General features: G+C 57.6%; 1 protein-coding gene across 2 annotated transcripts in view; it reads left to right on the top strand.

Annotated features, from left to right (window-relative positions):
* Positions 1-26,160, top strand: part of LOC122384913 (ankyrin repeat domain-containing protein 6-like) — a 70,243-nt gene that overhangs the window by 26,636 nt on the left and 17,447 nt on the right. For both annotated transcript variants that reach the window (XM_043372740.1, XM_043372741.1), the window contains exons 2-3: positions 8,517-8,678; positions 18,620-18,718. In XM_043372740.1, the coding sequence (XP_043228675.1) occupies positions 8,544-8,678; positions 18,620-18,718 (234 nt within the window). In that variant the 5' untranslated portion in view covers positions 8,517-8,543. The remainder of the gene's footprint in view (positions 1-8,516; positions 8,679-18,619; positions 18,719-26,160) is intronic.

The following is a 26,160-nucleotide window of genomic DNA, read 5'->3' as shown; positions in this document are numbered from 1 at the left end:
GGGGCACTGGCCGGTCTGCGGCTCTGCGGTCAGCCGGCGCCGATCGGCCGGCCGCCTGGGGTCGGGGCGGAGGGCTCTCACGGGAGACATTGGACACGGGAAGGTCGCGCCGCCCGGGAGGAGACACGGTGCTCCGCTCAGTACCAGAGGCGCGCTGTCGACAGGGAGGGGAGGGGTGTGGGGACGGTGTAGGCTGGACCCGCTCCAGCGCACTGACTTGGGTCGAGCACCACTCCGACGCCAGTGTCAACCCTCGCCAGCAGTGGCGGCCGAGGCGGCCCAGATTGAGCTTGTGATGTTGGTCAATATCGGTCTCGTGGTCAGCCTCTGGTTAGTGCCATTGTTTGCACGAGTTCATGATCATCTTCCGGTAAATGAATGGATGAAAAATATATAACACTGTTGATGCTTTTTGCTGGTATCCAAGCGATGTAGGCAGCGTTGATCGTGAACAAAAATGGTATGAGTGACTTCCGGTGGCTGAAATTCCTTTCATGTAAATGAGAACACGTGATGAAAGCTTCGTGACTGTTGCGGCACCGCTGGTTCTCATTTCGTGTCTGCCAGCTTTCTCTTTTAGCGGCTTTACTTGTCACTCACACAGGTGTGCATTCAGAAGTCACGGAGTGAGAGGAGGCTCAGAGAGCGGCCATCGTCCACCGCTCGGCGATGGCCGCTCTAATTTCCTCTCCTGAGGTTCTATTCGGTTGTCTGTGAGAGAGAGCCCTCTCTGGCGGTGATGTAGGAGCAGCTGCCGACACAGCTGGGCTCTGTCCACCCCCACAGCCGGCTCCTTGTGGACGCCGTGACGGGACTCTGTACCAGGAGCGGCTGTCGTGAGACCCACGCTCTCCCCCCGATACCATCCCCACCCTGCGGCGGCTCCGTCCAGGCGCGCTCCTCTCGATATGGAGCAGTTTGGGGCGGGGGTGTCTAACCCTTCGCCCCGTCCAGTGCCGTCATTTAGGATAAACTACTGCGGTAATTACCCACTATAAACAGCTCAATGGGGACGCTCATGATAAATTGGATCATTGTGCGTCTAATCGTGCCATTAGGGCCTTACGCGTGAGATCGGGGCCGCCGCTGTGTGTTATTAATCCATCGGCTGGGAGTGACTGCCCCGCGGCCCGGGAACAAACACCACCATTGTTCCGTCCGAGCTGTTACTGGACGCACTGGCACGTCGTCTGATGCTGAAAGATAGTGCTTGATAGCGCAGACTTTTTAACTTTTACTTCGGCTCGCGTTGCCAGAAACATTGCTAAATACCACGTTGCCATATGACGTGCTTACATAGATTTAGTGACAATTCATATAGGTAATATAGAGATAAAAATATTTAGAATAGATAGTAAGAACAAGAGCTACAATAATTTATCAGCTCGTTTTCAATAACAATGTGCTCTAACTCACAGATGTCGCTTCGATAAGAACTGTTTAGCATTCCGTGTTCGGAACCATCAAAGCATTCTTGATTGGTTCCGCATTTATTTGTAATGGTCGTCATTCGTTGTCGTTATGCGCGGAATAAAATATGATCGGCCTGTCAGAGCCGTGAAATCCAGACAGAAAAAGTCACAATGGACGCAGCCGACTGTAGTTAGAACTACGACCTCAAATAATGACTCTCACGCTTGTTCGACGACCTCCCAGAGCGACGGACTCTAAAGAAGGACCTCATTTTCACCGGCTGGAGTAGGGCTCTCGGCTGTTCAATGGGCGGCGGCCCCTCAGAGGGACTCGCCCGTCCCGGCGGCCGTGCTCGTCTGAGGCGCCGCCACCGGCGGAGCAGCGCACCGTCACTCTGCGCCGCCCGCAGTACGCGCTGCACGCCATTAGCAGGTCATCGCCGGCCCGGTTACACCGTGCACTTACCGAGCGTAATGAAACCGGAGCGGCCGCGGCGGCGGCGGCGACCGCGGCGGCGGCGCGCTCCATTAGGGACACAGAGGGCGCGGCCTCGGCACTGACGGCGTGGGCGTCTGCGGACGGCGGCGGGGAGAGGGAGGGAGAGAGAGAGAGAGAGAGAGGGAGAGGGGGGATAGAGAGAAAGTGACAAGAGTAGAAGCGTTGACCCTCCTTAACCCGCGCCCTGGTGTGGGTCTGAGCCACCTTCGCCCTGGTGGGGGGGGGCCAAAATGACCCCCCCGTCTAACTCGAAAACGAAGAGGGCTAGGAAGACGCGGAAAAAAGCAAACGAAAGCCCATAACAAGTACGTTCGAAAGTATTTCGGTCATTTTTTCGCTAAGGTCAATATTGAGGTCGCTAGAGGTCATCATAGGTCAAATTTCAGTGTTTTCGGTGTTGTCGGACATATTCCGCTGTAGCTCGGAAACTAGAAGAGCTAGAGAGCCGCGGAAAAAAGCAATCGATAGCTCTTTTCAAGCTCTTTCGCCAAGGTTCGTCAGATTTGACCTCAGCTCAACGGTTTGGCCTATAGAGGTCATGCAAGGTCAACTTGGCAAATTTCGTTGAAAATGTTTTTAACTATAGCATGCATTCACGAGAAAATAGAGAAACGATTCATGCACCATCGTGCTTGGCTCGTCGAGACGCGTCGAATGATATATAGTTTGACCTCGAAAGGTCATTTTGAAAATTTGACCTCAGGTCAAGGTCATGACCTTACCGAAATAGGTCATGCTGCATATCATTCGATCCGCATTGACGAGACAAACACGATAAACGTCGAACGGAGTCTATCTCTATTCAATAACAAGTAAGTGCAGAAAAACCGCTGGTGACCTCTGGTGACCAGGGAGATGACCTAGCGTGACCTCAGCGAGGTCACAAGCAAATGGTTTCACATGGGCTGTGATTTGCTGACCCAAGACACTTCAATAACGAAATATAGGAACAATCACGCCCGATTTAGCTGAAAAACAACTACTTTTCGATTCTCCCATTGACTTATAATGGGGAGCAGCGATGACCTGACCTGACCTTAGGTCACATTTATAAAAAATCCGAGATAGCCATTTTGTAGAGCTGGGTGATATCTTCAAGTACTGTAAATTTTACATCGATCGGATAAAAGCTGTGCCTTTGAGAGAGCTTTGAACTTTTTTAGAGGTGGTGTCAGTTTTGGTGACCTTGTGACCTGACCTGACCTGACCCGAACCCCCCAAAAAAGGACATGATGTAAAAATGTTGAATAAACAGCTATACAAAGTTTCAGGGCGCTAACTCAAGTGGTTTCTGAGTTATCGCTGAAAAACCACAGGGGGGGGCCAAAATGGCCCCCCCCCACCAGGGCGAAGGTTAACCAGTCGCCATTAGAGACGATGTGATCGTCAGAGCAGGACACGCCCACCCCGACAGTGCGATAATCGGCCGGGCCGGGCTGCTGCTGTCGGCTGCAGACTGTCTGACTTACTTACGCTGTGATGCGGTCCGGTCACGGGGAGAAGGCGGATTCTGTCCGCTCCGGACGGCTGTTACCTGTCAGCGACCTCACGCACACCTCGTTAGGGAATGACCGCCACCTCTCCGGTAATGAGTCAATCCGCAGAGCCGATCACCGGGCAGCGCTGACATGTGTCCGGTGAGCGGCCGTCCGACCCGTCTCGCCCAGAAATATCGCCTCGCCGTCTGCGGTGGCGGTCGGGCCGTAAATCAGCAGCTCGTTTTAGGACCGGTCATTCCTTATCCCCGGGTGCGGCGTCAGAGTCGGAGACGCACTGACACTGCCAGCACTTGAGCAGGTGCGGTCACAACATGCCGCCCGTATGTAATTTGGTGGGACACTGCACCGATTGAATTAGTACAGCTCGGCTGCCCGTCGTTGGAATCACTGTGTGTTGATCTGACAGTGCTGGTAGACGCACATCTGTCTGTATGTCTGTGAGATAACGGCAGATCGGTGGGACAGTGCCGGTTACACGCACACGGTGCTGTCAGCGGTCTGTACTATCACGGTAGGCCGGTCAGTGCAGCGGCCGACCGCGCTGCAGCTGCGGCTTCCCCACTGCAGCAGCGCGGTCGCCGGCTCCCCCGGCCGGTAGCGTGCTGAATAATCTCACGGCAATCTGCCGGCTGATCTTGCTTCCGCGGCGGCGCCGCACGTGGAGCGGAGATGTTCCCACACTCGGCCGAGGCGCGGCGCCGTGCCCGCACTGACAGCGGCTGGGCTCAGTGACTGGCCGACTGCAGGCTCAGGTTCACAGGCCGGCGACCGATATCTGATGGTGTTTGAAGCGCGGTATGCCGACGTCTTGTTTGCAGCTCCCCGCCTGGGCGGTCCCCGCTGTGTTGTACCGGCCAGCAGTCGTTCATCCCGGTCAGTGCGGAGTCCATGCCAAATCACAGCCTCCCACAGGCCGTATTGTGCCGGCCGGCAGTCAGTCAGCTCAGTCAGCCAGTGCTGGGTCCGAGTCCGTACCACGGCTTCCCATCGCTCGCGGCGCGCGCTCCAGAACCCCCGGCACGCGTCTGGTCCGGCGCCGCGCGTCAAAACAAAATACCCGTCCGACAGATCGCGCGGCCATCTCCCGTGTTTGTTTACGAGCGGCCGAGTGGACCGGAATCCGACGAATTCCGGCCGGAGCTGGCCGACGCGCTGAGAGGTAGCCGAACAGCTGCCGAGTGTGAACGGTGGCCACTGGAGTTCCGCCAGGTCCCCAGATAGCAGCCCTGGGAGCTCCACCACAACCCTGGACAGCACTGTTCTGGGCTCCGGACGCAGCAGCTGTCTGGGAATAGCACCGCCGCGCGGCGGGACGGGTAACAAGGCCTGCGGTCTGCCGCATTGACAGCCGGAATGTGAAAATAACCGAACTCCATTTGCAAAACAGCGCTGAAAGCTCGCGAACATTGTGTTTGAACGTTATTATGGAGAGGAACATGACAGAAAAAGTGGCGTTGTGTCATGACTGCGGCGTTTGGTTGTCGGCGGGAAGGTGGAACGGCCGGCGGAACAGCGGCTGGAGGGATGGGCGCTCGGCGGCGGCTGTATCTCAGAAAGGCCGGCCGGTCGGTCGGCGGCTGTACCTCGCGGAGTGCCGGCCGGTCGGCGGCCGCATCTCGCGGAGTGCCGGCCGGTCGGCGGCTGTATCTGGCGGAGTGCCGGCCGGCGGGTTCACGGCTGTATGTCGCGGAGTGCCGGCCGGTCGGCGGCGCGGCGCCCAAGGCCGATCGGCTCGGCTGCCGAGCGGCCGTGGGAGCGGCTGCCGCGGGCTGAGACGGCGTCACGGGACCGGCGGGCCGAGACAGCGTCACGGCTGCCGGCGGTGCCTCCGAGTCAACGTACCCACGATCCCCTCACCGTCAGCGGCTGGCCAGTGTCCACTGCCACCAGAGGTGACGTCACCGGGCTGTGGGAGTGACGTCACCCGGGCGGTCAGTGGTGGCGAGCGGCGGCCATGAGGCCGAGGCCGGCAGGGCCGCCGCGCGGCGGGGCGCCCGCCGACGCCCGATGCCGCGTCAGCGACGATTTACTGGTGCTGCGAGGGACGGCGCCGGCCGGACCGGGGAGACCGAGCTGCCACAGACACAGGGTGGGTGAGCAGATTGGCATCGGCCACCCGGCACTGTGAGCGGGCGGACCCCCACTACCCCGCGACCGTGAGCGGAGTCCGATTCTTGTGCCTTTCGACGGTCCAGCTCCTACAGGCAGAGCCCGGGCTTTGGGACTCCCGACTCGGACTGTGTGGTTGCCAGCCGGCCGCTGAATGACCTTAGCAGCGACTGCCGGGTCGAACCGCCGCTCGGTCGGTCTCTTTCTGTCCGGCGCGACCGACAGCCGCCGACCAAAGCTATCTCCGGCCATCTCCGGACCACAGCCGTCTCCGGACCACAGCCATCCCCGGACCACAGCCATCCCCGGACCACAGCCATCCCCGGACCGCCGCCGTCTTCGTCCGTCCGACCAATCGGCGGCCCATCCCGGTCTCAATGAAGCGGCACTCTGGTGCGGCGCCGCCGGCAGAGACGGCGGACCAGTTTAGACCTCGGACCGGCCGCCGCCGGCCAGAGACGTAATTAAACCCGTCCGGCCGGCCGCCGGAGGTGCTGTGCGGATGATGAGGTGCGGCCGGCTCAGCGGCGGCGCGGAGACGCCATGGTGAGCCATGGTGAGCCATGGCGGCTCACCGCCGACCGGTCTCAGGTCGTGAGCTGACGGTGAGCTGGGAGTGACTGTGAGCTCTGAGGAGGGTAGTGTTCGGGTCGGTGAGCTGGGAGGTGAGTGAGTGTGAGCTCTGAGCAGGGTAGTAGGCTGGACGGGTAATGGACGGGTTAGTAAGCTGACTCAGGTGGGCGGGTCGGCGGTCGTGCCGCTGTCATTGGGGCTCCTGCCGCCCCAGTCGGACCGGCGCGCCCCTACACCGGCCGCCGTTTTTGGTCAGCTGCCGACGAAAGTGGCGCCCGTGAGGCGGTGACCGGCGCGGCCGTGAGCGCGGCGAAACGGCCGGCTGGCGGCTGGGGTTGTGAAACCGCCTCCCAGTCCCTCCGCCTGTGTTTACCGGTGTGTCTGACCCGGGCACGGCGCAGCGGGTCGCGGAAGGTTGGGAAAGCCCTTCCGTGCGCTGTTGGGCCGCGGACGGCGCGGGGAGGTCGCGGCGGGGTCAGCCGAGCCGCGGGCCACTGCCGCGCCCGGCGCCGACCCGCGGAGAGTTCCAGTCGCCGCCGCTCACAAGGACACTCCCGGCCCGTTCAGTGACATCTCCTCTCAGTCCCGGTCCGTCAGCAAATTATACTGGTACGATTGGATAGCGCTGACGCCATTAACTACCGATCGTTAGCGCCACGAGATGATGACAGGCGGCGGCCGTTCTCTGCCGGAGGCTCGCGGGGACACGCAGGGGAGTCTTTTTGTCATTAGAGCTGATAGCTGGGCAGCTGAGCGCGGTGTGGCCCACCTGCCCCGTCTGTAACGTCATAGTTATGGAGAGCTCTGGTGGAGAGTAACATTCCATATACGGGATATGTATAGTTTTTCCAGCCTATATAGCCAGAATTTGTGAGCGATAAGTGTGGCCTATGAAGTGTCGAGTGTCTGCCCGACCCCTGCGTGCGGCGTGCTGTTCTCGTGCAACGCTCCTTACCATACCATGCTAGCATGCAATATCTGTCAAAAAGGTCACCTCTCGCTCGATGCTACTCATAGGCACAATTCTTGAGCCTCCAGTAGCGTTATTGCAGCGTGTCGGAGATATGTTATCTAGTGCGGACTTGAATACACGCCCGATAAATTATCGCCAGCGACCGTCACTCATGCCTTGCCCACCCCAGAGTTTCGTGCACCATCCCAGATTTCTCTGGAACCCCGAGTCGAGCCGGCGGGCTCCGGCCGCTCCCCGCGGCTCATCCACCTGCACGGTATGTGTTCCGCCGAAGCTCGTAAGCCTTGGGTTTTCCTCGTGGCGTCATTTTGATTCGGCGACTCGCCTGCGCCTCCAGCCGCCGTCCTGGCGGAGCTGATCTGGGTGCGCGATTCTCCTATCTGGCGCCGCTAACTGCCCCGGAAATACCGCTCCCCTGCCGACAAAGAGGCACTTTGTGTCGTCACGCCTCGACCGCAGCCACCGCTCCCTGGGCGGTCTCTCTCTCTCTCTCTCTCTCTCTCTCTCTCTCTCTCTCTCTCTCTCTCTCTCTCTCTCTCTCTCTCTCTCTCTCTCTCTCTCTCTCCTTCGAGAACTATCTCTGAATCACTTCCGAGCCCGAGTGTGATCATCCACTCCTATCCCTAGTCTGGCCTAGCAAGTCGCCTTTATTCTTCCCTGCAGTTCGGTTCGGTCCTTTCTGGTCGGTCCCACTCACTATATCGTGCCAGTCGTGCGCGGCTAAGATTCCGTTACAATCGATAAGACCATTTCAGCGTGCTATCCTCATGTTGCAGGGCTCCTTGTCAGGCTTTTGCACGGTCTGAGTCTGACGTCACATCACAGGCTTCTCTGTGCTCTGTTCACGCCTGTCTGGTCCCTCCCTCCCTCCCCGAGTCCGTACCGAGCTGATGGGAGGAGCGGCGTTGCAGCCCAGCCGGGCGCCGGCGCCGCCCTGCACCTGTCTGCCTCGTCCTCCATTAAGACACGCACAAATCAGACCAGTTGAAAGCCGCTCCGGCGTCACCTGATGTTTACGAGCGGTGCCGGGCGCCTCCAGAGGCCCGCCTCGTTCCGACGCGCTTTATGATGAGCGGCGGGGCATATTAATAGGGCGTGGAGAGGGCGCGGGTGCACGAGTGCGTATGTGTGTACGCGCGTGTGTATTTATGCGTGTATGTGTGTGTTTGTATGCGTGGCCCGCCCCTTAGGCCTTCACAGGGCCTCCCGTGTCCGCCGTCTGTTGCACTGTGCAGTGTGCCTGCCCGGACCGGTGCCTGCCGGTGGCCGTGCCTGCCCGGACCGGTGTCGGCCGGTGGCCGTGCCTGCCCGGACAGGCGTCGGCCGGCGGCCGTGCACGCGGCGTTCCGTGCGGCGGCCGCCGGTATCTGGGGACATCTGCTGGCCGGTTTCCGGTGTGTGCCGGCGACTGTGCGCTGGGGCGCGGAGTGACCGGGTTTTCCGTTTGGCAGGCGCGGCCGGCCGGGCGCCATGCTCTGATGGCCAGCCCTGTGCCGGCGGCCGGCGCGGCGGCTCGACCGCGGGAGGAACGTCTCCGGCTGGCGGCCAGCCTCGGTCACACGGAACAGGTGGAGGCGCTGATCGCCGCCGGCACACCCGTCACCGCCGATGTGGTGAGTACAACCACCGGGGAGGGGGGGGGACACCATGGTACGGTAACATCGAAACATTTGGACGAGAACCCTTCACTGATCAGTGTTCACCGACTAGCAGCACTAACAAAGACCACAACAAGTGAGACAACAGTTCCACCAAGACTAGAGCCTCCCACTCCATATCTCTGGAGACCGGACCACTCCCTCTCACCAGGACTGGACCCATCTTCAACACACACACAACAGTATCACCAATACTGGAGACTGCAACATAACACACAACAGTATCACCAACGACGGAGACTGCAAGATAACACACAACTATCATCAACAATGGAAACGGCGACATAACACACAACAGTATCCCCAACACTGAAGACTGCGACATAACACACAACAGTATCACCAACAACGGAGATACAAACAACAGTATCACGAGCACTGGAGACTGCGACCTAGCACCCAGTAGAATCACCTGCAACGGAGACTGCGACGGAGCATAGAATAGTATCACCAGCATTGGAGACTGCGTTTAACAAAGCAGTATCACCAACAGTAGAGACTGCAGTATATCACACAACAATACCACCAGTATTTTCTGGAGACTGCAACAATTGATAGTTTATCTAACAGTGCCAACAACCCTGGAGGCTGCAACTCTGTTCACAACAATATCACCAAATCTGGTGTCCACACCGCTGCTCACAAATGTGTTTTCAGCATTCGGGGCGGCTATTTCGTACACATCGTTATCACTTATGTTGGAGGCTGCAGTTTTGCATGTGCGAGCTGCACTAGAAGTGGAGACCTTAAATTCGCATGCATCAGTATCACCGGAGACGATACTCCGTCCATAGCAGTATCTCCAGCGCTGGAGACTGCAAACCCGTGTAATACAAATAACAATACCAGTAATTTGGACTGCAACAATACACATCAAACGACACTCACAGCAGCTTCAGAATGACTTCTCGAGTGTAGGCTGCAGAGTGGTGCAGGAGTCAGAGTACACACAGGAAGTGCAGTTATAGTATCAGAGTCCTTCTGGGTGGGACAGGAGTGGTGCCAGGTCTGATGGAGGTGGACGGGGGTGGTGTCAGTCCGATGGAGCGGGACAGGGGTGGTGCCAGGTCAGTCCGATGGAGCGGGGCAGGGGTGGTGTCAGTCCGATGGAGCGGGACAGGGGTGGTGTCAGTCCGATGGAGCGGGACAGGGGTGGTGTCAGTCCGATGGAGCGGGACAGGGGTGGTGTCAGTCCGATGGAGCGGGACAGGGGTGGTGCCAGGTCAGTCCGATGGAGCGGGGCAGGAGTGGTGCCAGGTCTGATGGAGGTGGACGGGGGTGGTGTCAGTCCGATGGAGCCGCACAGGGGGTGGTGTCAGTCCGATGGAGCCGCACAGGGGGTGGTGTCAGGTCAGTCCGATGGAGCGGGGCAGGGGTGGTGTCAGTCCGATGGAGCGGGACAGGGGTGCAGTGTCAGTCTGTCCGACTGTGCAGGGGGTGGTGTCAGGTCAGTCCAATGGAGCGGGACAGGACTGGCCTCGTGTCCCCGTTAAGCCCGGCCCGCTCGGTCGCCGCCCCGGCGCCTTACGGTTCCATCGTGTGGTTCCGCTGCGTGGTTCCGCTGCGTGGTTCCGCCGCGCTGGTTCGACACGGCCCACAAAGGCGCCGGTCACGGTCGAACCGGCGCCGCGCGGCTCGCACTCCCCTGAGCGGCCGCAGTCGGAAGGCCCCAGCCTGCCATTGGGCCGAGAAATCCGTCCAGCCCGCGCCGCCGCTCGAATCACTTCCTGCATCGGCCCGGGTCACAGCGAGGTCACAGCGAGCGGCCTGACCGCCACCCAGCAATCCCAGCAAAGCCGGGTGTTTCATTTACTGGGCCGGCGTGCGATTCATTGAAGACCATGTGGGAATCAGGCCTACAAATGAACCATTCTTTCTCACCGCCTTAATCGAAAATAAATTGACCAATCACGACCGTCGCTCGATTGGTAACTGAAACTCGTAGTTCCGCCTCGGCCGTGGGCGGAAAAAAACGTCGCCTGGAACACGTCCAGCCGGATGATGTACGATTCTATAGTGTCTGGTGGAAAAGGCATGCGGCAGTTGGACCGGCACGGCGGCTGTCTGCACGGGGTACGAACCCGCAGCCGGCCGTCCATGCTTCACCTCACGTTACCTGACTTCACCTTTTGTATTCACTACCATCTCACCTTATGCTGCCTCACCCGTCCCACCTTCATCTCACCTCCACTATCACCTCACTCTTACGCGACCCACCTCACCTCATCATACCTCACCTCACCTCAACTTGCCTCACCTCACTTTCATCCCACCTGAGGCCGCATCCTCTCTCGTTTTCTCTCACCTTTCCACCGCTCCTCTCCTCACGCCACCACGCCGATGGAGGAAAAACGGCGACAAAACAGGCGGTAGACGCCAGTGGAAGCGTGTTTTCAAACAGCTGCTTCGTCTTCACTATGATGGAGATGAAACGGATTTTAATCCCGGATGTGAGTGGCTGGCCTCCTCAGAAACTCTTTAAAGGCTATCCAACTGCTCGACGGAACCTCACTCTGGCTCACATTCGGCTTTGGCTCTCATCGAACAATGCCCCTGAATTCTGAAGGCACCCTCAGAGAACTGGTGGCTGGTAAAGAAGGGCCGATAATCTGTTTGGTTTACAAATCTAAATGTGCCTGAAGATTATCTCCTTTGTAAAGGCTTTCGCGTGGTTTTGGAATTCCAAAACACGTCCGTATAATAAGGAGTTGCTTTACATCCCAGCTGCTAAGTGCTCTCAAGATACTAAAGCATGTGTTTCCTCTACTTCTTTTAAGTGGTCCATGCATATCTAATTTCAAAGTCCGATTTCAAAGTGAGCAATCCTCTGTGAATGCAATATGCCTGCTGGCCGGGCCACGGCTGTAAGTTCGGCGCGGTATAACAGCTCCCCACGCCATGGAGACCCGGCCCATAGAGCAGGTCTGCAGGGACCGGCCCACACACCCGGCCCGCAGACCCGGACTACGACCCGGCTGGCAGACCCGGACTACAGACCCGGCCAAGAGACCCGGCCAAGAGACCCAGCCCTCAGACCCGGCCGTGAGCGAGTTGTCTGCGGCGGCGGCCGGCCCAGTTCCCACGTCCGGCCCGCCCCTGCCGCCTGCCGCTGCCGGCGCCACCGCCACCGACCGGGAGAGCCCCCAGCTACCTCTCCGGCTCCTGAGCGGTGACTCGGCACGGCCGGTCTGCCCGCGCTACAACCGATCGACAAAGGCGTGGGGAGAGCGGCGGCACGACCGGCGCCGCTGGACGCCGGCGGAGAGCCGCGGCGCCCGCCGCTCAGAGCCCGCGTCTGCTGTCACAGCTCTGTAAAAATGTGGCCGCCGCCGCCGTCAGCCGCCGGACGCGGCTCGCAGAGAGCAATTATTCGCCGCCATCTCCTCACCAATTACGGTGTAAGTGGGACGCCGGACAAGGCACGCACAGCCTCTCACAACTAGGTGGGCGTCTATCAAACGATTTGGCGAGCCGCGCCATGCGAGTGCAGCCCTGAGATTAAGATACAGTTTCATACCACCATTGTAACAGGCCCATGCTGAATTATTTGCTCAGATTACACCATGACAGTAGTAAGGTAACATGCTACACAGCAGTCATGGCCAGTCGTAACACTCGAGTGTCACTCAAACCGCCGTATATCATCCTCACACTGTAAAAAATGCTAACAAACCAGTTAGTTAATTCGTCAAGCAAAATCTAGTATTAAAACACACGTTGTTGCAAAAAACGGGTCAGATAACACATATGTTTGCAACCTAACACCACATCCATTTCATCGAAGCAGAAAAGCTAACATCATTGTAAGCCGACAAATATTATCCGTGCAAACCATGCCGTGTTATTTGACAAACATGTTTGTTTATGCTTCCTTTGCCTTTTTTCTGGGTTAACGTGTTAACTAACAAATCAAACGCATGTTGTAACTCACAATCTTAGTTTTCTTACTACCCTTTTTGTTGTAGCATTACAAAGACCTTAGTTAATTGAAAAATTCGCCATTTTGTGCGCCCTCTGCGCCCGCCATGTTCAGTCTGTGCCAAGTCAGAGAAGGGAGAGGACGTGTGCGTTGTGAAGGAGCTGAGCTGTGGCGTATAAGTGTTGCGTGTGCAGTATATATAAGGAGCTGCTGTGATGTTAAGAATAAGAATAATAAGAAGTCAAACAGTGAAATGATATGGGTTGTTGGACATGTCTTTCATCCTTACTGGTATGGTGAGTGATTATGGGAAAGATCAGTGCAGATATTGCTGGCGTTTTAGTGTGGTTTATGTACCTATGTCACTCATTTTCTTTTCAATTGAACCTCCAACCAGGCTTTAGAGGGTCTCAGGTTGGAGACACTGTTCATTTGTTGACTGTCAATTGACGTCTATAAGTACATATGACGGACTGAACAATGAGCATGTTGCACACTAAAACCGCATTAAGCTTTGAACAAGAAATTAAATGTACCTAATTTTTGGTTGGACACTCAACCAGTGAACGCGGTGAGGTGCTGTTTTATGCAATTCCTGTCACAGCACCCATGTTGTCAAATAATTTTTTTGTAGACACATGAGCCACCATTGTTCGATCAGGGAATTTTTGCCCTTTTGTTGCAATTTAGTTTACCTACCCATATCGACAGAAATGAAGCATTCTCAATGTTTTTGTAATAGGTATTTGGAGCCTGTATGCGTGTCATGGCTGGTGCGGATTCCTGCAGGCTATATATAGTTAGTTGCAGGTGTGAATACCTATCAGTGCAGATTTGTCACCACGACCGGTGCAGATTACCGACTGATTTATGACGTTGGTTGGCATGAGGTTGGTTGCGTTGCTTTATTCGTTGGTTTGAATAAACATCTTTGTGTTTAAATACTCGTCTGTATGATACTTTTTTTTTAAATAAAAATTTCGACGCGTGTCGCAACACGGTGTGTGAAAACGCACAACATGTATATATACTGTACAACATATTTGCACGTTTCGAGTCATCCTGGCAAATCTCACTAACCAAATGCGTGTAAACTTTGTATTTACACACTGCATCCCGAAGTTTATACGCATTTGGCTAATGATATTTGCCTGGATAACATGTGCACGTTGTGCAAATCTCGGCAGAAGCTTGTGAAGCTTACTCACATTTTGCGTGTAAGCGTGTTTTCTTCTGTGTGTGTTATGTAACACCGAAGTTAGTTATCCTGCAACTAGGCGATGCCTAGTTGCATGGTAACTAACTTCGGTGTTACATAACACGCACAAAAGGAAACACGCTTACACGCAAAATGCTAGTAAGCTTCACACGCTTTTGCCTAGTGAGATTTGCCAGGATAACTAACTTTTTAGTTACTTTACACGCATAATATTAGTACATTGACATGTAGATATTAGTTAAGTAACACGGTCACACGCAAAAGGCGTGTAGGTCAACACCACGTCGAAAACTAATGTCTTAGTTTCATAACACGTTTTTTCTTAAAAGCGTGTTATATAAAACACGTTTGACCAGTAGATGCGTGTAAACTTTACACGCTTTAGATTAGTGAGATTTGCCATGATAACACGGTAGTTAGTTAACATTTTTTACAGTGCAGTATACTGCCGTCTGACTGCCGTAAAGACCATTTACACTGTCGTAGACCGTCGTTAAATGAGCACAATGCCGGGTGAAAACTAGTGCCATCGGCCGGGTCACCAGTGCGTGTATCCCCGGCAGGCCGTCTCGCCATTGTGTGTGTGAAGTTTATGGCGGGTCGCTCCGTCTTCCCAGCCGAGCCAGTCTGGCTGGTGGCAGGTGTTGGTCGGTTCTTCTGGTAGAGTGCCACCGGCAAGCTTCTGATGAGTTTTGGGTAAAGTACGCACTACTGGGTAGTGAGCAAGATCTCGCCGGCAGGCGCTGATGCGTACTGTGTAGTGGTTTGAGTTCTGTAACGCTGGCAGGTGTCGGTGGGCCCTCTGTGTACTGGGACGTGACGCAGCTACTTTATGAGGGCTGTTGAGCGGCGCTCTACCGCCCGCCGTCCGCCCCCGATCGCCCCCTCTCCTCCCCTCCCCTCCCCTGCTCAGCCGGCTCCGCCCGCCGCCCGGCGCGCCGTATTGGGACGTGCACAGCGGTGCACAGCGGTGCACAGCGGTGCACGGTGACGGTGCACGGTGTCGGCCGGCAGACTGGGCGGAGCTGGCCCGTGCCGACCCGTGTCGCGGGGCGGAGCCGGCCCGTGCCGACCCGTGTCGCGGGGGCGGAGGGCCAGAGGTCGCCCGCCCCGCCGAGTGGTGCGGAACAGCTCCGAGCAGACGGCCTACTGCCGCTGCCGTCACTGAGGCCGTCCGCGGCGCCGCAGCGGCCGGTCGACCGACAGCTGCAGCAGAGAGCGGCCGGTCGACCGACAGCTGCAGCAGAGAGCGGTCAGCCGGCGGACAGCTGCAGCAGAGAGCGGTCAGCCGGCCGGCAGCTGCAGCAGAGAGCGGTCGGTCGGCAGGTCGGTCCGCGCCGAACTCCTCATAGAAAACGTGTTATTGATTAATAACACGATATTGGTCATGGGGAAGCTTATGAATAGGTGCCGGTGGCCCGGTATCAGTATAGTGTTGTGCTAAATATTTAACGCGTCACTTTTCGGGATTTCCACCGCAAGAAGCTTCATAGTTCTGGAATCACTGTTTTCTTGGAACACAACACAATACAAAGAACACGCTAAACAGCATGCATTATATGTTTTGTTTGATAAGGCTACAGAGCGTCTCAAATCGATTCAATAGGAGCTAGATAACTAGTCGGTGGCATATTCAGCCCCACAGTCATACTCTCCATCACCCGCCCCCAGCAGGATGCCCGTAGGATTAAACTTCTGTGCGCCTAGGATTGCCATCAGTGCCTACACCTACTGCGCACCGTCCTGCAGTGGTGTGCGTTACTTGCGTTACTTGCGTTACGTGCGATAATGCTCTGCTCAGATAGACCCATCGGTTAAGTCATTCTTCCGACAGTCATTGCTATTTATGCTCATACATTATTCAGTCTAAGACATGTAATCCGTGAGTTACTGGTCATCCTAGACTGGGCGCCGGGAAAGAGACCGTATAGTTTTCGGAGGACCAACCCTGTAATTGATGACAGCCGCGCTCGTAGGCGCAGCGGTTTATGCTCTCCGGTACGGTCCTGTGTGAGCCAGAGTGATCCGTCTACACTCTTGGCATGTCCCAGTCCTCCAGTTTATCTATTCGTTTGCGGCACGGCCACTCTCTGGGTGCTCAATCCGCACGGGCGCCGGTTCCCATCCCTTCCTCCGGCCCATTCATTACCAGCTGCATCTCAATTCCTTCGATACGTTCCCTCCCATCTCCGCCACCGTCAGTGATCTATCGGTGGTGCGGGATCAGTCTTCCCTGTCCCGGCGAGGTAGGGAGGCACCTGTACCGACGCACTCAGCACACCCCTCCACAGATGTCCAACACTTTTCTAAAGCTCGCTTCAGCACCACAAAATAATGGCGACCTTTTACTTTCCGTTGATGACCAGTTTCGCATCCAATAGTTTCATAAGTTTCAAAATGCATAAATATTCAATATTGAATATTCAAGATCGCGATTTTATTTGTAGGTGGTTGTCGCCTCGATTGCAGATCTGCATTCGCTCTGCGTGGGACCCCTCCTATGTCCCGGCTATGTGGTGGTGGAAACCGGTCTCGGAAGGGCCCAACCTCCCCCTTCTCTATCGGAAGGAAACCCACCGGTGTAGGTTCTACTGCAACCGGCGTGTCAGTAGCGGCTCAGGGCCGTCTTCGATCCACCACTGAGCATGGTCGGACCAGCAGTGTCATAACGTCGGGTCTGGCTTCTACTGAAGCCGGTGTCAGTAGCCGTACCGTTGAACCCGGTTGAACTGACCGGTGTCATATCTCCAGGATATAGGTTCTACCGAAGCAGGCGTCAGTAGCCGCACCGCTGAACTCCAATGTACCGCTGAGGTGTCCGGCCGGTCCAGCGATGTCAGGATAGATGAGAGCCGTTTACCGGCGTCTTTCGGAGTCCGACGCTCCGTTTATCACCGGTGTGATGTAGAGGGTGTGATTTATCGCGGGCCGCGGCGTCAGACACAGCATCTCTACCGCCCGGCCGCGGAGACCAGAACAAAAACTGGACGTCTTCTCCAAGGCCATCCCGAGAAGTCGGAACGGATTTACGGATTTAAGCGGAACCGTCGTTGGTGAATTATCGATTTTACTGCAGAATTATCTGACAATTGTCAATCAGAAAGTAATAAATCCATAACGAATTTATGTTTGAAAAATAATTGTAGTTTTCATAATTGCTTGAATTTTTGGCCGTGGCTAGGACGTTTAAATTAGAAAGGCCTAACCAAAACACGCCACTACCACTGCACTGCCAACACTGCTATTTCTGCTCGTGGACTGATGCCTGGCGAACTAGAGACCAGTGTTACTGGCGACCAGACACGCCTAACCGTCAAAACCCGGCTGCTCCTACGAGTGAGTCACCCACGTTATGGACAGGACCTGGCAGGGAAGCACACCCGCCCCGCACATCCACTTTTATCACGGTATTCTGACAAACACCGCGCTGCAGCCTCAGCCGATTCTATCTGTCCTGAGAAATGGACAGCGCCTCTATAATGCAGACATTAACGACACCGTCTCTGTAGGAGCGTCATCAGTCAAAGGGAGACCGGCTCGCTCAGCGGCGCGGCGGCGGACGGCGCGCGCGGTAGCTTGTTGTGAATTGCGCACATAATGCAGCACCTCGCATATAAATCCTTCTTACCGGCTGCACCGGGCGCGGGGGTAATTAAGGACTCGGACGGCGGTGCGTGCCGTTTGGAGAGGGCCGGATTTCACGGTGGCGGGGCCGGTCGACTGCTGTGGAGCAGCACCCCGGCCTGTAAAACCGCGCCTGACTTATCACCGCTGACGGGGCGCCGCTCGGACCGGGCACCGGAGCGGTGGGCGCTGGGTGCACAGCCTTTCTCCGGGCAGCGCGGCGGTCCGGGTACTGTGCCACGGCTCTGTGACTGTGACACTGCCGCCGTGACTGTGACGCAGGTCTGTGACTGTGACCCAGCCACTGTGACTGTGACCCCGCCTCCGTGACTGTGATTCGGCTCTGTGACTGTGGCGGAGCGGTAGCGTGAGCCCGTTCCTCCGGACTGGTGACTCAGTTTGTACCGTGTGCGCGATGCGATCAACGCTCTGTCCGTCGCCTGCGCCGCTAATTGCACGCGTGCTTTTGGAGCTCTTCGAATTACATCAGCTGAGTGTTTTAGGCCTGGGGTCGGCCATTCAGACAGCAGACTGGTACAGACAGGCAAAAGCCAACTGACGCCGCGCTTTCGTGACCATACAAAGCCCACAATAAAAAGGATCATTTACTAGCAACGGTATTCAGCACATCTGTGGCCGCTCGCCGTATTAAGTCCGTAAAACACTGGCTAAGCTACAAAAGAACGCTCACGTGTAGACATGCACATGCTTAACGTGAGAAGTTCTTATGCTCGATGCACTTTTGTTAAAACAAACATTTCTTTAGGCGCGCATTTTCCTCATGTGATCCAATCCTCTTGCAGCCTGCAAACCATACATCAGCGGGCTGTGTATGACATCACCATCGACTGCCTTCGGTCTCGTTTGGGCAGAGTTTTGCACAGTCAGAGCGCGGTCCGCTGTCGGTGCAGAGATGCCGCTGCGGAGTGCCCGGCGCCGTGCTGGCCACCGCTGCCTTTTGTGGCGGTTCCGGCAAGAGGCGGAAATGGTCAGAGACACGGAACCATCCGGTTTCCGTCTGGGGCTCCTGCAGCAGCGTCATCCGCCGCAGTTCGTCAGCCTGGCGCCGCCGCGGCTGTCCGCCGGTGCTGCCCGCGGCTGGACGCTGACCCCCCCCCCCCCGGCCTGTTACAGGAGGGCAGGACGGCACTGCACCTGGCCTGCGCCGGAGGCCACGCAGAGGTGGTGGCCGCGCTCCTCTCTGCCGGCTGCGACGCCAACTGCCCGGAAAAGGTGAGACGGCGACACTGGCCTGCACTGGCCCTGAGTGGGGGCCCACTGTCCGGAAAAGGTGACAGGGGCAGCGTCGGACTGCACTGGTGATATGTGGGAACGTCTCCAGCTGGGCTGGGAACAGTTATGACTGACTACGTCACCAGCCGTGGCAGAACCCCCTCCCCCTCCCCCACTCCTCTCACCCAGCGCTGCGTCTCGGGTGGGAGAGGGAGAGTCCCGGGCGAGAGAGGGAGGACCTCGTGTGGGAGAGGGAGAGTCCCGGGCGAGAGAGGGAGGATCTCGTGTGAGCGAGGCGAGGCGGCCCGTCACGGCCGAGCGCTGCCGGCGATACGGTCGGACGTGCCGGCTGGTGCAGCCGCTCGGCCGCGCCGTGTGTCGGGGTGCGGCGGTACTCGTCGGACGGCTGTCCCGCCGCAGACGGCCGCTAATGGACCGAGCCGCGCCACTGAGGACAGCAGTGTCGTACCCCAGCACACAGACTGGCGGAGAGAGCGAGAAAGCGAGAGAGCGCGCGCGACAGACCCCAGAATAGCACAGCCTCACAGAGCCCTCCCTGCGCCCGGATCGTGAAACTAACCACCACTCTGTGAGATGAAATTATAATAATATCTTACACGGATCATAGGAGGTGAGTGTAATGACGATGCGGAATTTATGGCGTTGCAGCTATCAAGGTCTTATGCAGAGTGCAGCTAGATGGACTCGGGGACGGGGCCGGCGAGCCCGGTGGTCCCGCCGATGGGACAGCGTGCAGCGGTACATCAGTGACACGACGGCGGCGGCGGGCGGAGCGACCATGGTGCGCTATGTGGCGGCGGGCCGTCCCATGTCGACACGGCTGCGGCTGATCTCCAGCCCCCCGGACCACACACGGGGCCGCCCGGGACACCGGCCGGCCGCCGGCCGCCGGCCGCTCGCGCGGGCGCGTCATCTCGACAAAAAGCGGGCACGCTCCAGCTCGGGGCGCCGCCATTGTCCGACGGCCTATGCAAAAACGCGGCTGCGGTCGGCTGCTGGGCGGCTGCCGAGGGGCACCCGGTGCTCGGAGTGCTCCCGGTGTCCGAATTGCACCCGGTGTCCGAAATGCGCCCGGTGGCGAGGCTGAGTTGGCGCCGCCCAGTATGCCACGGGTCAGAGACCGGTGCCAGGCCGACTGGGATCGAGTCCCGCCATCCGTCTCGGCCCGGCGGCCACATATGTGCTCAGCCTGCAGCCCGCTGACATGTATGGTCGACCCCTCGGGGTGCCTGCAGCGCCGCGATGTCTTCCTCGGCATCATCGTGGTTCACTGCTAAAAGTGGGCCTCAGCCCGTGGTGTCATGAATGGCGGGGAGTCGTTTCGCGCCCGCTAGTCGGCCGGGCCTCGGCGCGTCAATATGACATTGTTTGCTCAGTTCTGAGGTCGATCCGGCGCCGAGTCATCCGGACGCCGCTGTCGTGTGTTGAGGGTTTGTTATCTCACCTGACCAACTCTACTGCGGTGAGCTTGCCAGTGTGTGACTCTCCAGCCGAGAGGCCTTTGACACTCCGAACAAATTCGGAGCTGTAGACATCGCAGGCCATTTAGCTACAATCAGCTCGTTTGTTGTCGGTCTAATGGGGTCCATTGTTTGTGGTTCACTAATGGACTGAAGCGATCCGATAGGTAGCTCGCAGCTCCTGAGTTGTGAAGGTCTGCTTCCATCTGTGTCTTTCTCTACAGTTCTTAGCTCCCCTAACGGAGGCATTCAGCACACAGTCGAAGGGAATTATTGAATAATCAGCCCTTTTGATGTGCTCCCCATCTCTTCTGGCGGAGGCCGCGTGGACGATAAAAACCCGAGCCACATAAAAGAGAGCCGCCTGGCTTCGATGGCGGTCTCAGCTCATTAATTACCGGGACCGTGTCGTTTTTGTTCCGCGGTCCACCGACCGGGCTCTCACCCCGTGGGGCTGCGGCGTTTTTGCCTCTGGCTCTTTCATATTCAACGGCACTAAATGCTATTGAAAAATTTCCTTTGTTTCACATGTTTTATACACATCGTTGAATAATAATGTTTCCTAATTACTTGACCTGATTATACCGATATATTGTATATAATCCTCGACAAAAGTCACATACCTAATACACTGATAATGGATGACTTTACCATAAATGACGACTTAATTCTGTCCATTTTCATAAATGTATAATTACATCTTGGAGGGGGGGGGGGAACTGACTGTGGGGAGATATCCCACAGTCAGTTCCCAGAGAGCTCGGGGCCCGCCGCAGCAGTCTGAACTGACCCCGCCTCCCTCAGGTAGTGTCAGAGGACCGATGGTCACCAGTCGCTCTGTGCGCCGCCTCGGTCGCCGCCCCGAGATAATCTAATTTTACATCGAGTCTTTTGTTTATTCAGTTATTCGCCGATCCATTACGCGGTCGGACTGAGATCTGATCTACAATGAAAATGAGGCGCGCCGGTCGGCGGACGGCACTGCAGGGGGCTGCCGCTGCCGGCCAGGAAAAAATACCAATACAATCGCGTCCGGCGCTGATGATGCGGCGCTCAGGACCACTGAGGGGCACTGAGGGGCCTCAGCGGTCCTGTCGGCGGCACTGAGCGTGGCTGAGGGGCTGGGACCGATCAGAGCTCCTGTCCAGTCATCAGGACGCTCAGAGTTGTCTGCAGAGGGAGAGAGGGAGGTACTTGCTGTGAAAGTGCTGCCAAGAAACTGGAGCGAAAGCCAGGTCACCTCCCCAGCCCCCGCGGCGCGCGATTCAGCGTTTGTATGCAGGCGGCGGGGGTCGACTGTTTGCATTCAGTGGGCTTTCGCTGAGTTATTGTACGCTGGTTAGACGCTCCGTTTGGCTATCGTTCGATGGGTGATAAATAAGTCTCACTTGTTTTCCACTTTGTCCAATTACACAACATGCACAGATATTTTACGATCAAGGAGCCATCCATCAATAAATCTAGCACAGTTCCGATAAAGAAACATACTGAAAGTTCACTTCCATTGGCTTCTCTACGCCAGAGGACGATAGATCGACGCCTGCTCAATTACCGACTCGATAATGACAAGAATTACATACTATTTGCCAGGTATTACGTAAACCAAACATCCCGGTCCACGATTGGGTCACACCAATGTCACCTCCCGTTCGAAGTGGCACTCTGGTGTGATGGGATGCTCGATAATCTGTGAAATTACCGCTAGTTATGGAGACTGTGCCGAGTGTGTCCAGAAGGTCTGTGGACCGGCCGGTGGGCCACTGCCCATGGGTCCATCAAATGGCCATTGTGTGGTCGGCTGATAGTCGCTGATACGCACAGCCAGCGGACGGAGGCGCAGAAACTGCCCCCGCCCGAATAACGCAGCGAGTGGACTAATTCTGCGCCCAATAGTGATGAATCGTCGCAGCTAACCACGGCCAGAGTCGGACAATCTATTCTAAATTAGAGCCGCGCAGAGACGGTCCCCGGAATCGGCCGCCACGAGGAGCTGATGGTGGGAACTGGGCACCGTTTGTGGTTGGCGAGGACCAGTGAAACGGAGAAAAACGCCGCCCGCGACAGCCAGTGCCTTTGTGTGCTGCCCGTCTGATGGCGGCGCCCAGATTGTGGGCCTATCCGCCGGCTTCCTGGTTCATATCGGCGGTGATAAGCGGCGGCGGGCCGGTGGGGCGCCGTGAAAGCGGCGGGAGCGGGCCGGCCGGCGCACGCCAGCGCCGCCCGGCCGGCCGGCGGGCACGCGACACGGCGCCCCAGAGACTCCCCGCGCGCACAGGAAAGTAGCACCACGCCCGGCCGGCGGCCGCTCTCTGCGGGGGGCCGGTGTAATGACGCACTGACGACGGCACACGACTGCCGCGGCCGGCCTCATTAGCGGCGGCACGGCCGGCCGCAGTCCGCGCACGGCCGCGGTCCTCCTGCGGTCGGTGCTGCGCGGCCACCGACTCCAGATGGATGGCGCGGCTCACAGGGACCGCCAGCGGCCGCCGCCGCCTCTGACGGATGGCCGCGGTCCGCGTGGGCCGGCGCAGCGAGCCGCCGCCGCGCCATGAGGCCAGCCGCTCCCCAAACGTGAGTCGTTAGCGCGGAAAACCGCAGACCTAAGGACGCGTGCTGCGCCGCTGAGAAATTCATAACCAGATGCCTATCTGGGGCCGGGCGGCCGCCGGCCGCTCACAGAGTGTATGTATATTGGTCTCGGGGACGCGGGCGGCGGCGCCCGAGCGGCAGTCTGCAGACTACGCGTGTCGTGTTCGGCCCCCGGGTGACAGCAGAGCGATCGTTCGCGCCGAGCGCAGTTAAAATTCAGCAGCCGACCCCGGATCTCCGGTATTGGCTTCTGACATCGCTCCCAGCAGTCTACCGTCGGCCTAGCCAAAGGCAGCGCCGTCCTATCTGCCGTCACCGCGCGTTCCGTTGCGCTCCACTTCCCGTACCGCCGGGCTCCTGCCTGCACCGCTCCTTTCAGTCCCGTCCCATCCCGTCCCGTCCCGTCCCGTCCCTCCCGTCAGCTGACGTCCCCTGATGGCGCCGTCGCTCGGCTGATGGGCCCGCCTCACGCCGATGTCGTTATGGATGTTTCTGGCGATATAACAGTGCGCCGAACGATGGTCTGTGTCCATTACTGGCGCGCGGCGGCGACCGCCCGCTGCGCGCGCCCGCCGACCTATTATCCGCGGACGACGGCGCCGCGTGCTGTCCCCGCTCGGCGCCGTCCGACCATCCATCGGCGCACCACGCGCAGAGCTATCTGACGGCATCTCCGGTCCATCGGCCGCCGTCTCTCGTCCATCGGCCGCCGTCTCCCGTCCATCGGCCGCCGTCTCTCGTCCATCGGCTACCACCTCCAAGGAGGGTCCGGTGTGGCGGCAACTTTTACGCGTCCACCGACACCTGTGAGGGGCGTACAGCAGTATATTAATATGCAACAGGCGGGCTTCAGCAAACAGTTGTCATTATGGTGGATCCTGTGGGAATTTGGGTCTTTAATGAAACAACGTGGAGTTCATGACTGTCACGGAGTAGCTTCAAGAAGGTGACGCGCGTGACATAACTCCCGGAATTTAACGAAAAACTGTTCCGTGTCGTCCCGAGCTCTTGTTTGTTTGTTTGTGGTCGCTGAACATCAGAAAAGCCGCAGCGTTTTTATTGATTGCGTGGGATGTTCGACCACAGTCATGTCAGCTTTGTGATAGAAAACCAAATGCAGGCATCCTGCAATATCGTCAGTGCCTTACGAACACGTTATCGTAAGGCAGGCGGGCTGATGTTCTTCACACCTTCACCAGTGCGTGCTGGTAAAGTTATACACAGCTATATTTACCAGTCGCTATTGTCTGCTGGTACCATATTCACTGCAGCCGTCCCTGCCCTCAGTCTGCTGGCGGTGCAATCACCAGCAGTCACTGCTGTTCCCTCAGGGCGCCTGGCCTGGCCTTGGCCAACCCATCGCCTCAGCAGGAGTGCACACTGCACAGTTTCGCCGGCACATCGGCTGGACGCGTCCTCATAGAGTTTTCTTTTTCCGAGGACCGTGCAGGCCGCGGTCCACTCTGATTTATGGGGCGATTCATCATACCGTGTCCGGGGAGGTATTATTCTTCGCGGTGCTTTGAATGTGCTTGGATTCGCTACACTGAGGATGGGGAGGTATCAAATGGTCTCCGTAATGAATCTGTTTACTATATCGCCTCGATTGTTGTGATGATGGCAAATAGGACGAGCCTAAATAACCGATAGTGAAGTAAATTATTTACAGAGTATCGGCGTACCATCCATTTATTTCACATGAACTATGATTAGATTTTAACATCGAAGAGAGATGATAGTCATTGTAGCGCCCAATAGGACCGCACAAGGAATAGCAATTCACCTTATTCCTGTCTGATCGCTTGTAACATCGTGCGTCGATTCGAGTGTTCGATGCAGGGTTACAAGGCACCTTCGTCGCACGCCAGCCTGTAAGTTGAACAGGCAGTTACATGAATGCTCTTTGTGTGAGTTGAGAGCGGGACGTTCTGTCACCTGCAGTGCTGGCCGGCGTGTTTCTGGGATAAGGTGCCGATTCCGTGACAGCAGCGAGCGGTCCCGTTACTTTGGCCGCGTGTAATCCCGCTCTGTCGTCGGCCGGCCGGCCCCGGGCGCAGGCCGCCTCTTTCGCCGGCCGCGGAGGCGGAACGCTTTCATACCCGGCTCTGGCGCGCAAAAAGCGACAAAGGCGGCGGCGACCGCGGCGGGTTTTGAGTCGGTTTCGCTGAGGTCGGCACGATAGCGCGGCGGCCATAAATTTTCAGCCGTTCGTGTTGCAATGGCAGGCGGTCCTGCGGCCTGTCTGCTGTCCAGACAGGGGTGCATGCCTCCAGAGGACGCCCAGGCCCGGCCGGCCTGCTGGACGGGACTGAGTGCAGGGGACTGAACGGCTGGGTGGCGGTATGTGAGCACGGCACGGTACGGAACAGACGGACGGACGGACAGACGGACGGACGGACGGACGGACGGACGGACGGACGGTCGGGCGGGCGGACGGACAGACGGACAGACGGACAGACGGACGGACGTGGCTGGCCGGTAAGGTGGCCGCCCCGGGGCTGAATGGACGGACGGCGGGCTGTGCAGGCCCCTCTCACCGCGGCAGGGTAGGACTGCTGCTCCTGCAGACCCCACTGCGCCTCCGAGCCGGCCGAGCCGAGGCCGCCGTACCTGTCTGCGCGCTAATGAACCGTGTCAATACACGGCCGATGAGAGGCCGGGCGGGCCGTATAAAGCTGCAGCCGCGGTCCGCCGCCGGCCGCTGCAGCCGGCGCCATTTTATTGCAGCCGGCCGACCGCCACGCAACAGAGCGGCGTTCCAGCGATCGCGGGGGAGGGGGGGGGGGGGCAGACAGACGGCCAGAGGGGTATGAGAGCCGCTCTGCAGTGAACAACTCTCCGCGAACGGGAGACGACTGCGGCCGCCATATGCTCTGTGCTCCCATTTGAATTTATTCGGCTCATCCCGATCGCGACAGCACGGTCTGTTGGACAAAATGTTTTTATATGTAGCTATTTTTTACGGCCAATACAAGTCATAGTGAGGGGAATGTGATATTTCATGAGTAAACGAAGGCTTAGCAGGACAGGGAATAGCATGGAAGTTCAGGGGCGTTCTTAGTAGTTGCCGCATCTTCCGCGAATTCTCTGTGTGATTGAAGACGGTGATATTGGCGTGAAATTTGTTTGCATGTGGACGTACACGTAAAATTACGATTCCGAGTGAGTCAGGGCGTCGCACCTGCCTTTCAGTGCAGTGAACTTCCCTGATGTGGTCGCGTGATAGTATCGCAGTAATTCGACATCAAAGCGCACTCGCAGTGACCCGTGGACGGCACATGCTGAGGACGGACGGGTAAAAGTCGGTCCCTACATGAGCCGGTGCTGGGCTCTGTTTGCTGGCCGCACGTCAGGGGGAGTGGAGGCGCCGCT

This window comes from Amphibalanus amphitrite, unplaced genomic scaffold, assembly GCF_019059575.1.
Source record: "Amphibalanus amphitrite isolate SeventyFive unplaced genomic scaffold, NRLGWU_Aamphi_draft 000203F_arrow, whole genome shotgun sequence".
Lineage (NCBI taxonomy): Eukaryota > Metazoa > Arthropoda > Thecostraca > Balanomorpha > Balanidae > Amphibalanus > Amphibalanus amphitrite.
This window is presented reverse-complemented; position numbering and strand designations above follow the sequence as displayed.